General features: G+C 40.5%; 1 protein-coding gene across 10 annotated transcripts in view; it reads left to right on the forward strand.

Moving 5' to 3' along the window:
- The window catches only part of R3HDM1 (R3H domain containing 1), a 91,909-nt gene that overhangs the window by 45,349 nt on the left and 28,421 nt on the right, over positions 1–18,139 (forward strand). For 6 of the 10 annotated variants that reach the window (XM_044438097.1, XM_044438096.1, XM_044438100.1 and 3 more), the window contains 9 exons: positions 410–488; positions 5,957–6,016; positions 6,102–6,242; positions 9,548–9,656; positions 9,741–9,836; positions 11,633–11,670; positions 11,756–11,806; positions 11,924–12,150; positions 17,442–17,696. In XM_044438097.1, coding sequence (XP_044294032.1) covers positions 410–488; positions 5,957–6,016; positions 6,102–6,242; positions 9,548–9,656; positions 9,741–9,836; positions 11,633–11,670; positions 11,756–11,806; positions 11,924–12,150; positions 17,442–17,696 — 1,056 coding nt within the window. The remainder of the gene's footprint in view (positions 1–409; positions 489–5,956; positions 6,017–6,101; positions 6,243–9,547; positions 9,657–9,740; positions 9,837–11,632; positions 11,671–11,755; positions 11,807–11,923; positions 12,151–17,441; positions 17,697–18,139) is intronic. The other 4 variants (XM_044438102.1, XM_044438103.1, XM_044438105.1 and 1 more) reach the window with 2 other exon arrangements.

Genomic DNA, 18,139 nt, shown 5'->3' on the forward strand with positions numbered 1-18,139 from the left:
TTTGAAGTCAAGGATGAGGGGAGAGAAAGGTTTTTCTTTTTAGGGGGTTTCAGGGAAGAACAAATTTTGGGGAAAAAATAAAAATAAGCAAGTAGACTTTGCAGATCTGAAGCCACTTATTGCTTTAGGATAGCCTTCCTCATCCTGGTGCCCTTAAGGTAGTTTTGTCTTAAGTTCCCATCAGCCTCTTCCTCTTCAGAGCCCAGAAAATCTGCTGCTTCCATTGTGATGCAAGTGGTGTGGGACTGGTAGAAATCCCACCTCCCCCCTTGCAGAGGAGCAGTTTAGTTGCCAATTCAATGCAAAAGATAATTTTCCAACTTGGTAACTTGTTGTTTCTAAGTAAAACCATAGTCCTTAAAATGTAGAGGGCATGAAACCTGATTTTTGTTCTTGTTTTTGTTTTTAGATTCTAGCCAAGAATATACAGATTCAACTGGTATAGATCTGCATGAGTTTTTAGTAAATACATTGAAAAACAATCCCAGGTAAACCAAAAGTGTTGCTGTTCTTTAAAATCAGTCTTAATTTTACATGTGTTCATTTATTTTAATTTGTCATACTTACAGATGCCTCAAACATTGCTGAAGAGCATCTTGTTGTATAAAGCCTTCAAAGGCTTAAAATTCTGCATATTCAGCACTCAGCTTTTACAGAGTTCTAGTTCTTCATAAGGTTATTTTTATTCCTCTGATTCATATATTTATACATCCTGAATTGAAAATGTATAGAATCACAATGCTTATACCTGGATTATCTACTGAAATCCATTTCATTTAAGGACCAACTGGTTGGGTTGCAATAGACATCATACTTCAGACATTACACTGAGCCATTATTTAACATGATGAAAACAAGTTGTTGTTGTTGTTGTTATTATTATTATTATTATTACATTTCTATGCCGCCTCTTGCCGAAACCTCGGGGCGGATTACAACATGATAAAATACATTGAAATACAATAGTACATAATAAATTACCATTAAATATAAAAATACAAAAAATACATTGATTTACAAATATAAAATTAAAATTATCAGTATAAAATAAAAATATAGGATGAGAAAGAGAAGGAAGAAGAAGTTGCCCTGGCCAGATCATATGTTTTAACAATTGAAATGATGTTTAAATAAAAAGGTCTTTACCTGGCGCCGAAAAACCAGTAACGACGGTGCCAGGCGGACCTCTTTGGGGAGTGAATTCCATAGGTTGGGTGCCACTGCAGAGAAAGCCCTCCTCCGGGTACTTACTCTCCTAATTTCTTTCATGGAGGGTTCCCGGAGAAGGGACTCTCCCGCAGATCTCAAAGGGCGGTCGGGCATATACGGACGTAAGCGCTCGTTCAGGTAGCCAGGACCCAAGCCGTTTAGGGCTTTATAGGTCATAATCAACACCTTGAATTGGGCCCGGGCTTCAATGGGAAGCCAGTGAAGCTGACGGAGGACTGGAGTCATGTGAGCATAACGCCCCATCCCCGTCAGCAACCTGGCAGCTCTATTTTGCACCAATTGAAGTGTTCGGACTGTCTTCAGGGGAAGCCCCATGTAAAGCGCGTTACAGAAGTCTAGGCGGGAAGTCACCAGCGCGTGTGTCACCATCGCCAGGCAGTCGTACTCCAGGTAGGGGCGCAGCTGATTAATCAGCCGAAGCTGAAGGAAGACGTTCCTCGCTACCGCTGTCACCTGAGCTTCCAAAGAAAGCTCCGGGTCGAGGAGTACTCCTAAGCTGCGGACCTTATCCCTAAGAGGGAGTGTTGCACCATTCAGGACCAGGTCAAATCCACCCTCTCCGAAACCCGATCCGCCAACCAACAGGACCTCCGTCTTGTCTGGGTTGAGTTTCAGTTTATTGGCCCTCATCCATTCCCTTACCTCGGCCAAGCACCGGTTCAGCACAGCCACTGCCTCACCTGGATTAGTGGAGAACGAGAGGTAAAGCTGGGTATCATCAGCGTATTGATGATTCCGCAGCCCACACCTCCTGATGACCTCTCCCAGCGGTTTCATACAGATGTTAAATAGCAGAGGGGATAGAATGGAGCCCTGTGGTACTCCATGGCATAGCTGCCATGACGTACAGACATGGTCCCCCAGCACTACCTTCTGGAATCGACCGTTGAGATAGGAGCGGAACCACTGCAAAGCAGTGCCTCCAACCCCCAATCCCGCAAGTCTATCCAGAAGGATACCATGGTCAATGGTATCAAAAGCCACCGAGAGGTCCAGAAGAACCAACAGGGATGTACTCCCCCTGTCCTTCTCCCTGCACAGGTCGTCGTACAGGACGACCAAGGCAGATTCAGTACTGTACCCGGGTCTGAAGCCGGACTGAAAAGGATCCAGATAATCAGTTTCATCCAAGAGTGCTTGGAGTTGTCCCGCCACCACTCGCTCCAACACCTTGCCCAGAAACGGGATGTTGGCCACAGGTCTATAGTTAGTGGCCATCTCTGGATCCAGTGACGCTTTCTTCAGGACCGGTCGTATTACCGCCTCCTTTAAAGGGGCAGGCACTCGACCCTCCCTCAGAGAAGCGTTAACCACTTCCCAGATCCAGGTCCCAATCCCGCACTTGGAGTTATTTATTAACCAAGATGGGCAAGGATCCAATTGGCAAGTGGTGGGACGTACTCTTCCAAGCACCTTGTCCACATCATTGGGCTGCAATAATTGAAATTCCTCCAATAATTTTGGACCAGACGGTAGCATTGGCGACTCCTCAGAGACCTCTGATTCATTAGTGGAGTCCAGCTCGTGATGAATCTGAGCGATTTTCTCCCTGAAATGCCTGGCAAAGTCGTCACAGCGGGCCTTTGAGGGTGGCATCGGATCTTCCTTAGGACCCAGGCGAACCAGGCCTTGCACCACTCGAAAAAGCTCCGCCAGACAGCATTGTGAGGAGGCAATGGAAGCGGAAAAAAACTTCTTTTTCGCCGCCTTCACCGCCACAGCATAGGCCCGATAGTGGGCTCTCAGGTGTGTTCGGTCAGATTCATCCCGTGATTTCCTCCACCTACGCTCTAGCCGTCTCCCAACTCGCTTCATCGCCCGCAATTCAGGTGTATACCAAGGGGAAGAGCGGACTCTGCCCGGTGGGAGAGGACGCTTGGGAGCGATCGTGTCCACAGCCCTGGTCATCTCTCCATTCCACAGTTCGACCAGAGCCTCGACAGGAGCACCAGTCTTGTCAGCCGGAAACTCCCCCAGGGCCTTCAGGAATCCATCCGGATCCATCCGGCTCCGGGGGCGGGCCCATACAATCGGGTCCGCACTCTTATAGAGGGAGAGGCCGCTCTCGAGCACAAACCTCACCAGGAGGTGATCTGACCATGACAGGGGAGTCAAACATAAGTTCTTCACCCTCAGGTCATCCTCTTCCTGCCCCGTCGTGAATACCAGGTCCAGAGTGTGTTCACGTTCATGGGTCGGGCCAATGACGTGTTGAGACAGGCCCATGGCCGTCATAGAGGCCATGAAGTCCTGAGCTGCCCCGGTCAGTCCAGACTCGGCATGGAGATTGAAGTCCCCCAGGACCAACATCCTGGGGGTCCTCAACACCAGGTCCGAGACGGTCTCTGTCAGCTCAGATAGGGAGAATGCTGGGCAGAAAGGTGCACGGTACACCAATAGAATCCCCAATCTGTCTCGTTCGCCCAACACCAAGTAGAGGCACTCCAGCCCTGGTCTCAAAGGGACCGGAAGACCCGTGAGAGAGATGGAGGCTCTGTAAACCAACGCGACTCCCCCTCCCCTCCCTTCTGGGCGTGAACAGTGTTGAACCAGATACCCGGGCGGGCACAATTGGGAGAGGGCAACATCCCCTCCCTCTCCCGCCCAGGTCTCCATTATGCAAGCCAGGTCGGCCCCCTCATCCACAATCAAGTCATGGATGAGGAAAGATTTATTATTGACCGACCTGGCATTGAGCAGCAGCACCGTCAGACCCGAGGGGTGGTTGACAAGGCTACCTGGCGCCCTCTGGTTGGGGGCAGGATCAGAAGGAGGGACAGATGTCAGCCATCTGTCCATCCTTCTTCTACGTGGACACGTTAAGCCCCTATTGTTATAACGACCATTGCCCGTGACCACGCCAATAGCAGCCCCCGTGGGTTCCCCAGGATATATAAACGTCGACATGGCCAGGAATGACTCAAAGCACTGATTAAAGCAGGGTAAAATTATAAAGTAGGTCGAAGGAGGAGAAAAAAGAACGATAAAAAGAAAAAAAAGAAGAAAAAAAAGAAAGAAAGAAAAAGGGGACCCTTCCTCTTCCCTAAGAATCAGCAGTAGGCAAGCATATTTCAACAAGAGTCCATGGCCGTGCCATGGCCAAGTTGCAGTGATTCTCTTCCTTCTACTCATCCCTCCTTCCCCCCTCCCTCACAGCCATAAGGAGGAATTTGGAAATTACACTTTCACTGTAGTTTGCCATCCAAACTGTGGTTACCATGCTTAATCTTTATGCTTAGTGGAAACAAGCCAACTTCAAGCCATAATTATAAACCTGGTTTGTTTCCAGGAACCATAGCTAAGAATAACCATTTTGTCAAGTTCAATTGACATGGAAAAATATGGTTAACATTAAAAAAAAAAAACGTAAAGCTTCTGGATTCCTCCTCATGGCTGCACTGGAGAAGGGGAGGGTAATACATAGAATGTGTGAATTCAAAGCCTCCTGCAGCTTGTTCTTATCATCCTAACTGTGGTTTAGTGTGATACTTAAATTGTGTCAATGTCTGAATTGCCCTAAGGAATTATTTAAGCATCTGAGCTTAGGAAAAAATATGGCTTTCTATAAGTCAGGTGCTGTTTTGTTTTCCTGCTTCTTCTTTTTTAGTTGTGGACCAGAGCTTTTCTTAAAATGCAAGGGAACCTCGTTGGAACCTGGGAGGGCATTTTGTATGTGTTTACAAAAGTACCAAGTTGAATTTGCAAGTTAGACATTTCCTTGAGTACTGTGAAATAATAGATCATTTCTCATGGACAAAATTCAGATTTAGTAGATTTCAGAGACTTCTAAGAAACTCAACATCATCTTCTACTATTTTTCCATCAGTAGTTAAGAAACTTTTTGTTGTTGTTGTTCAGCTGAGCAGACCATGTGTTTCATCTAGGAAGTTCATTTGTAGTAAAATAAGTTATTCTGGTATAGTCTTCATAGTGTGACTAGACTATTACCCCATAACCTTGTATTGATCTCAGTCTAATATTAAATTCTAAGTAATCTAAGAATGTATCTGGAAATAGATCCAATAATATTCATAGTTGGTAGTAAAAAAAAGATGAATGAATATCTATTTACACTAAGTCTCTATTAAGTGTACTATAAACTAAATAACTCATTTGCTTAAGTTTTCATCCTCCTTTCAGAAGCAGTGCATAACATTGGGTTTGTTTTCTAGAAGTTATTAATTTCATTTCTACAACAAGACACCTAAGGCAATACATGATTTCTAATATGACCCACTTAACATGATAATTAACAGATTGCAACATTGGCAGTTTTCTGCTGATTACTCATTTTAATCACATTGGCATTTTACCCTTCCTTGAATGAGCTGATGGTGCTGTTCATGAAGGTGATCGCATGAATGCTGTTTCTTCACAGCAACCTGGCAAAAGAGGTTAGACTTTGACTCGCCCAAGGTCACCCAGGGAGCTTCATGGTTGAATAGGCATCAGAATCAATAGAAATAGGTCTGTATTGTTGCTGTCCAACCCTGTGCAAGCTGAATGAACTTAGAGCAATTCCTAAAAGTTGGGGGAAGGTGGTGACTGACACCTCCAGCAATTAGCAGCTTTGGATCCTTCTCTTTTGTACTATCTTTTAATAAACGAGAGTGTTGGCAAGGCCTTTTAGAATGAATAATATTCTTGCTTGATTTGTTTACTATTTCTATATGACCACCCTTTTCTCCCCCACCCCCCCCAATCCATTTCTATTTTTGGCTTTCAGGGACAGAATGATGCTGCTGAAGTTAGAACAGGAAATCTTAGATTTCATTGGTAATAACGAGTAAGTGTTATAAGGTTTGCAGAAATGTATTTATATGTACTGTAGTGACTTGTATGTAAAACTAAACCTCACTGCTTCTTTTCAGAATCCCACGAAAGAAATTCCCCCCCATGACCTCTTACCATAGAATGTTATTGCACAGAGTGGCTGCTTACTTTGGACTGGAGCACAATGTGGACCAGAGTGGGAAATCGGTTATAGTAAATAAAACCAGCAATACAAGAATGTAAGTTAGGGTTCTCTTTTTATTCATTAATCAAGCAGTCCAGTTGTCTAGAAAGTTTTAGCCTACTGAATCTAGAATCTGGAAGACACCTACTTTAAAAAAAAAAAAACTTCATTAATTAGAAGAGTTGACTAACATTTTGATTTTTCCATCTCACCATGGTCCAAGATACCACTGGTTCTGTGGGAATCAAGATAAACAAGTGTCCCTTTTTCTTTTAGGGGAAAAACCTGTAACATCCTACAATTATTTCACTCTCTAGAAATCTCTTTAGTGCGCATCATTCTTCATCTGGTGAAAATAATCCTTATTTCTGAATTATGTGGGGTCCAGGAAATAGAAGTTGTTGGGTGATTTCAAACAATCAAACAAACAACTGCATCCTGTTTAAATCAGTAGCATGGGTGAGACACCCTTAGCCTAATTAGCAGCCTGGATATGACTTGTTGTGTCATTCAACTAGAGTGTCATGGCTTGCTTGAGAGAGAAACAGCCCTCAAATAGAAGAACAAGAGGCCACGAGTTATTTGAATGCAGTTTCCTCTTCAAGCAAGCCATGCTGCTCAGGTTCAGATGAAGTAGGTAGATGTGCTCAGGCTGGTACTTAAGTTAATGGTACCAATTTAAACAAGCTTGTTTTGATTGTGCAATCAGGGTGATTTTCTTTCAAAAAGTTCTAGCACCAAAAGGTATGGCAGGCAAGATGATTAAAATGAATTATTGGGTTAGAACTAGTATTTACTTGAGAACTGCTTTTTTTTCTTCTTCTTTTCTTTTCTTTTTGTATGTCTCCACCCCCAGCTACTTAAAAACAACATTCACATTTCTGCAAGGGAGTGTGGCAGCCAAACTGAAAAGTAACATCATGCAACATTTTTGTACATTCGAGAAAGTTCAACAAGAACAGTGGGCAACTACTTGGTATCTTCATTCGTACCCAGTACATTGATTTAATCTGGAGAGAGCAGCCTGCCTCTCTCTTTTTCTCCAGCGGAATATCACCCAGCTGCATTCTTGCATTATCACTGTTATGTAGGAGGCCTCAAGAAGCATTCCTCTGTATGCAGTCTAGACACAGGTGTACTTAACAGAGGCTTGTCATGTGAATCACATGATCATTCAAAGAATCGTAGGTTAAGAGCCACAGACATCCTTCATGTACAAATAAGGGAGCTGTGGCTGCAGCTGAATGTTTTTCCAAGGGGTTCTTTGCATCATCTCAAACCCCAGAAAAGGCAAACCACCATCTAGGGAAAACAATATAGTTCGCTTCTTTGGAAGGGAATTGTTGCAGAAAAATCTCCTAAGAAAGCTGTACTTCTACACACAGTTTCACTCACAAGCTAAATTTTTAGCTGTATTTGCAACCTCCCCTCCCCACCCCACACCATGATTTTGCAGAAAAGTGGGATCTAGCAGTTGCATCTAGGAATGAATATATTTCATTTGTGGGGGCGGGGGTTTGCTTTAAAATTACATAATCCATATATTTCCATTTTTTTCAGTGTGTAAAATAGGGCAGCTGCTCATCAAAAGTCTTGCCTAAAGACTAACTGTATTTAAGATTAAGATTTGTTTATAGGATGCAATAAAAGCAATATTTATTTGCTTGATACACCCTTTCCTTTTAGTTGTATGTCCTGTTTTTAAGTAGATAATTTTCATACCTGATTGATGGAGATTTGGGGGAGCTAGAGAATACACAACATTAACAGACAAGTCTTACCAGTGCAAAAAAAAAAAAAAAAAAAAAAAAAAATAAAAAACAAAGAAAAAAAAAAAAAAAAAAAAAGGATACTCGTAAGTCTAGACTGGAATCTGGAAGCCCCAATAATAATTAGCAGGCATTTCATATAACCAATAGACTATGTAAAGTCTTTTTAAAGGTTTTCAATTTTCTTATTTTATATCTCAAGTGATTTAAAATAAGAATTTGGAAAGAAAACCTTGGAGATCTGCTCCATTTTGAATAAAACCCGCCTTACCTTTTCCTCATAGGCAGATTCCCCGCTCCAGTGCCGATCAGTGCTGTTAATGACATCATCAACCCAGTGCACACTGGGACGACTCAGTGGAGTGGTGATTGCAGGGCAGTAAATTCAGGGACCTTTAAAAGAAAAGAGGTAAGACAGTCTAAAGGTTCGCTGAAGTGCCTGCTAATTACATTTGGGCATCCAGTAACTCTTAGGTAGATTTTGGGAGGTGTTTATAATGCAGTTCAGGAATTAAAAAATAACCTGATTCTGCTTTTGAGATAATCTCTTGAGTAATATATAGGGGAGGACAAACAGAATGAAATGCAAAATCTTTCAATTTCTTAGAATCGGTTCATGATATTAGACCTGCTTGGTGCCATGTAGTACAGGCTTCTAAAAGTTTGTTGGGATGAAGGATCTCACAATTCCAACAAAAAGCACATTTTTCTCAGAAATAAAGGGTTTTTTTCTTTTACCATTCTTTGTTTTTAAAATGTACATATTTATGATATTTCTTTCCTTCCACATCTTTCAGTTGTAATTTTTACTCAAGCAGTGTTTTGTGTTAGCAAGGGGTCAACCATTTGGCTCCTCAAGTTACTCATGGCAGTCCAAAGCTACTCATGGAGAACTGTGTTATGGCTCTATTATGTCAACCAGCAAGTGAGGCAAATGGGAGAGCCCCATATGTTTTATTTTCTCATTATCCATAAGTCAATACTTTTTGAGGAATCTTAGCATTACTCACTATCTGTGTTTCCCAAGCTGATTTATTCGGATTCACATGTGAACAAAAGGGCATCCCAGTACCCAAAGACTACCATAGACCTTCTTCAGAAATTTGAAGGAAAAGGAAGTTTTGCAAGATTCTCTGCTATACAGTAGGATCCCCATATATGCTGGCTCACTTAGCTGCAACTGACGTTGGTCCAAAAGAGATGTCATGAAGTGCTTCCTTTAAGTGAAAATTCTCAGTTGAATTAGAAAAGGGAAATAATGTATGCTGAGGTTGGTAGGATGTATGGTAAGAATGAATCCTCTATCAGTGAAATTGTGAAAAAAGAAATGTGTGTCTACAGTGTGTAGTGTACACTACTAACGGTGGTTTCAGGGATTTGCTGAGGGGCTTGGAACCTATCCCCACAGATACAGGGGTCCTCCTGTATTTTATATGACTGAAACAATGATCTTGTATTCAAGTATCTATTCAGAGTTGTCTCTTGTCATTCTTAACTGGGTGGTTTATGTTCCTCCATTCGAAAAGTCCAGCTAAAAGTCCAAAAGCAAGCCATGGTTAATATGATTTATTTGATCTCAATCTTTTTAAAGACCTGACCAGAAGTTTTGTGAACATATAAGAGATGAAAAAGGTGAAGATTTTCAAAAGCGGTATATCCTAAAAAGAGAAAACTCTAGTCTAGACAAAGATGACAACCAGGTAAATGTCGAATCTCATAGTTGTCTTGATTACTTAGTTGTACTGTACAGTGAAAATTGGCAATTAACAACTTATTTAATTCAGATGCGAATACGATTGAAAGATGACAGAAGAAGCAAATCTATAGAAGAACGAGAAGAAGAGTATCAGAGAGCTCGCGAGCGAATATTTGCACAAGATGTAGGTATTTTAAAATGCAAGGACTTTTCATAGCATCTTTGACTCAACATGACAACCATGAAACTGTAATGCTTTGTAATCCCTGTAAATGTTATTTCAGCTACTTGAGTTTATTTGTGATAATTTTATGCACCTTAATATATTTAAGCAGTTCACATGTAACTATTAAAGTTGCATTTAAATGCACTATTTAAAGCAATTCCAGTTGTAATAACAATACAAAATTTTACAAGGAGTGGTAAGATGGAGAAGCAGAAGATTGATTGCAATTAATTACAAGCCACAACAGTCCAAGCGCATTTTCAGGAGACATTAGAAACAGCACATTTTTGTCTCCTGGACTGCACATATGGTTTTCCAGAGAGGTGTGCTGCCAACAGGAATGCCTGCCATAAAGATATTTCATGGCTAAACTCTGTTGGTCAAGGAATAACCAGCAAGCTTGAAAGGTTAGCTGAATATATATATATGAGTTATCCAATATATAAAACCCCGAATTGTATGACAACATCATATGCTTGAACATATTTTCATAGCTGAAAGGCAGTGCAATCTTTTTAAATCAGGTGTTATAGGAGCATAGCCAGATGTCCCAATGCATATCCTAGGTGCTAAATTCTACACTGACTACAGCTTCCAAGCCATGCATAATTTACCTTGCCCCTCATCCAGCCAGTCGGTCACCCCCATAGCATTAATAAAGGGTCAAAGGGCAAGGGTCAAAGAAAGCAAGTGGGAGGTCATACAGATTCAAGCCTCTTGCCCACATACTCAGGTTCCGAAAGCTAAAACAGGATTCCACAAAACATGATATGTCACTGTGTCAATAGCAGTGTTGAAGTCAGTGTGAGAGTGGTCAATTTTATCCTCAAAGCATCTTGCTAGCTTATCACAGTGGACCTCCAGGGCTCGCTGTACTGGGTTCACTGGGTGAGGTGAAAGCCCCTGATCCTCTCAAAAAGCTCAACAGGATAGCTGCCCAAGGATGCATTTGAAGCAGCAAAGTAAGTCGACTTTGCTGCCTCCCCTGCCATCAATACATACCCTTTTGCATGCTTGGTCAGCTTCATAAGGAGCATTACATTCCAGCCAGCATTTGACATGTTTCATTGTTCAGGTTTAACCCTTGTTATTATGGAGACAGTATCCATCAAACAAGCATCCCACAGTTATCAAAATGGGTTTATAGATCCACAGGATTATTGTACAGTTGTTTGAGGCTTTCATACTATGGTAACAGAATAATAACAAGTCAGTTGCTGCTAAAAGTAGCCAGCATTTGGGTGGATTGACATGAAAAGTGGATTAAAAGGTTGTTTGAATTCCATCTTAGAAATCTGGATTGTAGGGAATAAATAATAAAATATAGACTCGTCTGTACAGTTTATTGCTTGTGTGGGAATGCTTTTCTAGGATTGGGATAAAAATTACAGAGGCAGGGAGAATGGTATAGTTTGCTTTTTTCCTTGTCTACTTGTCTCCTTCAGCTGTAAGGAGCTCTTTTTAAATGTCAAAAGGAAAAGTTCATTCAATGGGCAAACCAGACTAAGTAATATATAAGTTAAGTTTCCTCCCTCCTCATTTCATTATGTTAGTTATATATGCACTCAAGTGTTCTTGATACAGATTGGTATAATTATACAATTAACATGTGAACAATTGTTAGGTAGGGTTGATTGTTTGTTTCAGCTTGCCAAAGAATGTGCAGGTGTGTTTCTGCATTTCTTTCATTATCTGACATACTTAGTTTGATAGTACAGATAACATTTTTTATTTTTACATTATTTCTTCCCCAGTCACTGTGTTCCCAAGAGAATTACATTATAGATAAAAGGTAAGAGAAAATAATATTTAAATGCATTCTTACTTGCTTTTTCTAGTAAAATATTAAGCTCCTATTTTATTGAACCTGCCTACAGAATCCAAGAGGAAGAAGCCAATAGTACCCAGCAAAGGCGGCAGATATTTAGGTATTGAATCAATTAGTTTTTACATCCCCAAATATTCTGTTTATATTTTAGTTTTCCCTTTTCTTGATTTTTGTAAAGTGCCCCTGATTTTTAAAAGCTTGTATGTGTGAATTTCAGGGTCAACAAGGATGCTTCAGGGAGGTCAGCCAACAGCCTTCAAAGCAGCACAGACAATGAGCTGAAGTATTCTGAGCCCCGTCCGTGGAGCAGCACTGACTCTGACAGCTCCCTTCGCAATTTGAAGCCCGCTGTGACCAAAGCCAGCAGCTTCAGCGGCATCTCTGTTCTGACGAGAGGTGATAGCACTGGAAGCAGCAAAAGCACTGGCAGGCTGTCTAAGACAGGTATGACTCAAAAGCAGACCGAGAGTAAACATGACAAACACATAAGCAGAAAATGTTGCTGTAGTCCCTAGGATATGAGTATGTATTGTTCAGTTTTAGTAGTATTTTTTACTCCTCTGAGATGGGCTTCCTTGCCTTACAGTGTAATATTATTTCAAGTAAGCCAAGACTTTAGTGCAAAGATAGAGTATACGTGGCCTGTAATTTTGGTCACCTTTCACCGTTGGATGTCACCTGGCTAAAGCTGATGGCAGTTGCAGTTTTCCAACTTCTAGAAGGCAGATGCTTCCCACCCCTGCTGTAGCAGATACATTTGCATTTGCTAGAAAAACCAGCAAGGCCCACAGTTTAATGTAAAAACGGTTGCTCCAGTCGGTGACTGGTAAGCATTGGAATCATTGGCAAATAAATCTTTGGTTTCTGTATTAAGACTATGACACAGAGGAATATCACTAAACAGAATTAGAAGTTGAGATAGGACTGCTAGGTACAGACAGATGTAAGCTTGGCTTAGACTATAATGCAGTGTCTGCCTCACATTTGTCAGTCAAGATATTGAAGATGCTACAATGTCACTTGCTATTGTAACCCAGCAGGTGTCCTGGGTATATTTAGGTTGAAGGTCTCTTGAAATATGCACCTTCTGCTAGGAGCTTGCTTGGTGACATTTGAACCCAGCAAATGTAGTACGGGTTAAATAAAATGAACTTATAATTGTTAGGTTAACATTAGGTTGTTTAACCCATGATTGATCTATGATGCCCAAGTTCGGACATGATGGAGCAACCTTCAATTGGAAATTTCATATTCAAAATAGAGGGGGCCCATGTTGTTATGGATTAATTAAATCTTTAATTAATGCATGATTTGCTGTTATGTATTTATAGGCTGCATAATTTGGGAGATGATGAGTAGAGCCTGTTCCTTAAGATTTATTAGAGGTTCCTTAGTCTCTAGGACAATTGCATATTGAGATGATAACTGGACTCTGTACAAGGAGGTGGCATTGCATATTAGTTTTAAAAATATATAAAGTACAACCATGTTTGTTTGTCTTTGAACAGATAATAAGCAGATTTAAACAAATGTATTTTCTCCAACACTCTACAGTTATGTCTTCAAAGCACCAACCAACAGAGCTTTCTAAGATTTAATAGTTTAGTAAATATGAGAGATCAAAATTCAGTGGGTATGGTGCATGTTTTTCATGTATAAAGTCCTGGATTCAGTCCTTAGCAGCTCAGTTAAAACTTTATAGGACTGGTCCAAAACTCAGGAAAGCGGCTGTCAGTTAGAATAGACAGAATTGGGCTAGAAAAACCATGGTCTGACTCAGAAAAAGGAGCTTTTTATTGCTCATAATTGTCTTCACTTGAAAGAAACTACCTTCCAGTGTTGTGTCAAGTTTTTTCTTCACAAGGTATAATATTGTTTTTATTAGGCATGATTTGAAGGGCAAGTTTTATCTGACTAAACGTTATATGTTAGAGTCTCAATCCATGTAATGCTAAAATAAAACCTCATATGGATGTAGAAGAAATGCTTTACCCTTTCTCATTTGTGAAATTTACCTCAGAGCTGTGTTCTCTGCTGGGCCTGGGAGTAATTGATTTCTTTTGCTCCTGGTGGTATAAATAATTCTTAAATTTTCAATTAGCTCCTTCTCAAAACAAAACGTGCTATCCATTTCTTTCACCTTTTTAAACATCTCCTGTTTTTAACAGTCTGTTGATTCTTAGCACATCTACTATTTGCATATTCTTCACCTTCTGTGGAACCTAAGTGCTTGGCAATGAAACATTGTCTGTGGCCCCAAACAAACTTGACAAAAATGGAGACCATCAAGGGAAACTAGCGTGCCTGTAATCTCAGGTGGGAAGAGACAGTAGGGATTCAGGTAGTCCAATTTGAGCATTTACTCACCCTTTTGGGAGCACCTTTTCTATGGCAGAGGGTTCTGTTTCCTTTCTGCTCTGCACTTCAGTAGTTGGGTGAGAGTGCTGATTTTCATTACTCCTGACTTTTCTAATGCTAGTCTTTTACCTTTAATAAGGTAAATACTAGATATGAGTGAACTGACACAGAATCTGGGCGGAGTTTGAAGCAGCAAGGATCAGCAGGTCATGTATCAATGGGAATGGGAAAGTAGGTAATTGCTATGTAGGTAATTGTCCAGTCTGCTATGGCCTCTCTTGACTTTTGTAGTATTCTGGGCCCATTTGTTCACCTAGATTCTAGATCCTAGAACTTTAGTATTAGTATTACAGCAGTTTACAAGAAGACTTTCCCTCACCAGTGATGCCAGTATTTTGTTCTAGGTATGATAGCAATCACACTTTCAGACTACTGAGGCTACAGTACTTGCCCTGCAATTCTTTTGCTCAGGGGTAGAAGTTACTGTGCACTCATATTCTTCCTCTTGAAAGACTGTCTGATCTAGTATTCTTTGCAAATCTCCCAGTTACCAGCAGGCTGTAAGAAATAGGCCAGTGGGTCATTTCTACATTGCTCCATTGCACCAACCCCCCCGCCCCCTGGTAAGAATTTAGCTGTTAGATATCCTATATAATGTACCTTAGACAGGGCAATGGACAATTTGTGGCTGGGACATGTGACTTCACATGCCCCAGTCAAAAATGTCCATTACATGTCAAAGCCCTGTTTTAAAGGGGATCCTAAGTTTTGATAGCTGCAATTGTCAAAATAGTTTTTTCCCTGAAAGTGGGGTGAGATGTACTTTTGCATCCCAAGCTGCTAGAATAAGGACAAAAAAAGAAAAAGAAGGCGAGGATCTTTCCAAAAAGGGACATGCAAATGTTGCTGTCCTCTTCTTATGAACTAGATTGCTCACAGTTTGCTTTCCCTTGATAGCTTGCCTCTTGACAGGAAAGCAAAATACAAAATATAACCTTTCCCACACTATTTGGCCCCTTCTCAGGATAATATCCAGGGCTGGTACATAATGCACTTTGACAGTAGGCACCCTCCAGCATATTGTCCAGCTGAGGCTTCTACTTTGTGAACCCCCAACAGTATGCACTTGTGCAAGTAATCCTAAAAACAAAAATATTTGTAGACTTTGTGGGTTGCCAACCACTGACAGCTGTTTGGGCAATTTATACCTTGGGGGTAGGGGCAGGAAGGTCAACAGAATAGAAAGCTGCAGTGAGCAAAAAAGGGCTCATGATTGTGGCAGGACAATGGGAACAGCTAAGTTAGTCGTACGGCAGAGTCCCCTGACTTCCTTCAAAAAGACAGAAGGCAAAAAAGGGAGCTAGCAATTCACAATGCACCTAGTCATCTTTAGGTACACCATGGGTTATATTGATAGGATGGCTTAGCATGATGAGTGAACTTGTCCATTATCTGCAAACTTGGGACTGCTGTCTCTTTATATGGTCTTTAATAAGTAAAGAACACATGAAGATTTCCTGGCTTCTTTTAGAACAGCTGCAAGTTTGGTCATAGTTGTTCACAAATCAACAAAAGAACTTTCCTTTACCATATGGAAACAGATAATTTGGGACCTTGTATTAATAGAGAAACTCACTAAAATCTTTATATATGACAGTACTAAGCAGAACTTGAACTTTTTACAAAATATGATGTCCATTTATTGAATTTGGTAAGAAGAACATATAGCCTTGTCTTAAGATACACGGCATTTTATAATGTGACCTATTAGGATGACAAGTTATAACTTGATCAGATCCTCTTGCTTCTACCCAGTAGTGATTCTGAATGATCAGAAAGATTGTGAAAAAGTTTACTCATGTGTAGCATATTTGTTAGTGAAAAAAATCAACAAATAAAAACAATAATTAATGGTGAGGAATGACTGTATTTTTCCTGTAAGTCCATGTAGAGTTAGGGAAAGATACAGAGTCCATGAGACGGTGTGCTTTGGGGAATATGTCTGAATGTCTTTTAGTTAGATGAGGAAAAATTCTGTTACAGGGAAACTGGGGGTTAATCTATCATTAGGATAAAAAACAAGTTCAGAACCTAATTAGAAGTTAGACATTAGATCTGTTTCTCAGTTCATATGCAATGGAATATTCTGGTTATATAAAACTGGAAGTGGGTGATATCAATGGGGCTTGTGCTTCAACACATCTGAAGGGCACAAGGTCAAGGGAGGAAGTAATTAACCATGGGTTATTAGAATGAAATTGTTGGATTTGAACTGGCCAGTACTGTTGCTGTGTTAATTTCATAAAGCAACGTTAAACAGCAACTTAAAAATTGCACCTGAATTTTAGCCTTAATTATTCTGATGGCAATCAAAATACAATTTCATAAAATCTTGAATATTCTCCCATTTGTTAACAAATAGTCAAATTGTTTTAGAGCAAGTGGCTATAAAGTGCTATTTGATCAGAGTGCCATTAAAGCTAATACAAATTCTTTCCACAGCTTAATCAATGCTACATCATGTTGCAAGATGCACTTGTAGTTTACTGATTCAGCTCCAACTGAAAAACAAAATTAGTGCCTGCTATTTGATCTGCCGTATGAAGATGAAAAATGCAATCCAAGTGAGAACTTTTTCTCAGAAACAACCAGTTGCTTAGAAAAAACCCAAGTACATGTTCAACTGAGCAATTCAAAATTAAAGCGATAATTTCATTGCAGATATGTATTATATCTTCTATGGTGTATAGAAGGTGTTGAATTTTGTGTGCATTTATTTACTGTAAATTATTTAAGCAGAAGTTACCCTGCTTTAACTCCCATTTTGGAAATAAGCAAACCATTTTCTTAATATTCTCATTTAAATCAACATGCCTTAAACTTGACTTGACCATGCCTATTACGATTTGCTTTGTGTTGACAACACTATAGTGTGATGCTTCTGTAGATAAACCCCTCATAGGCCATATCTTTCAGGGTATTTGAGGATAATAGATGGGGAGGTTCTTTGAAGACTGTTTCTTTACACATTGGTTGCATCAGATTTCTCAGCCTGCTTTCCATTGTGTAGGTAAACTTGTATTTTTTAAAAATAAGATACTCTTTGATGCCATTCTATTTCACTTTGATAGCTGTGTCTCATGAAGGAAAAGGTCTGTTGCAAGGTTCAAGGCAGATTAAGATAAACACTGAGTCTCACGGTGCGATGCTTACCATTCCAGCTGAAAGAAGCTGCACTGAAAGTTGGGGAGGGAAGGTGCTGTAGTTCAGGCTGTGCATTAAACAGTTACACCTTTAATAACAACCTGCATATTTTAAATGTGCATGCTATTATTCTGTCTCTAGGTAAAACCCATTTCTCATTACTCCTTTCCTAGGTTCAGAGTCTTCTAGTAGTGTAGGGTCATCCACGGGTTCTCTTTCCCACACCCAGCAGCCTCTTCCAGTCACAGCTCCCAACCAGCCTTCTCATGGCACAACTGCCGTCTATCCAACTGTCAGCACTAGTAATTCTCTTTCCTTTGACGGTGGCATAAGTGGGCAAGTGGCGCCTTCTAGCAGTAGCTTCTTTTTGCTTCCCTTGGAAGCGGCAGGCATACCACCTGGAAGTGTTCTGATCAACCCTCAAACAGGTTGGTATCCGGTTGTGGGTCTCTCTCTCCCCCCCCCCATCTCTCTCTCTCTCTCTCCCCCCCCTTTCTCTCTATCTATCATCTATCTATCTATCTATCTATCTATCTATCTATCTATCTATCTATCTATCTCTATCTCTCCCCCTTCCTCTGTATTAATAGCATTGTAATTAAGTTTTAAATGTTTTGACATCACAATGATTTTTCCATATTTCTCTCTCCTACCCATTTCTTCCTCTTAATTTTTCAGCAACACGTTTTTTAACAGCTCCTCAGAGGATTTTTTACAATTGTACTGCAACACAATAGTTTAAAAATTATGTAGAGTAGTGAAGATGTGTGTTTTGATTATGTTTCCCTGCCGTATTGAATTCTTGTTCAGATTAAATAGCATGTTGATAGCATTGGCAGATACAGTGGTTGCAATTGGCTTACTATTTGGG

The sequence above is a fragment of the Varanus komodoensis genome, unplaced genomic scaffold (assembly GCF_004798865.1).
Source record: "Varanus komodoensis strain SLA01 unplaced genomic scaffold, ASM479886v1 scaffold32, whole genome shotgun sequence".
Lineage (NCBI taxonomy): Eukaryota > Metazoa > Chordata > Lepidosauria > Squamata > Varanidae > Varanus > Varanus komodoensis.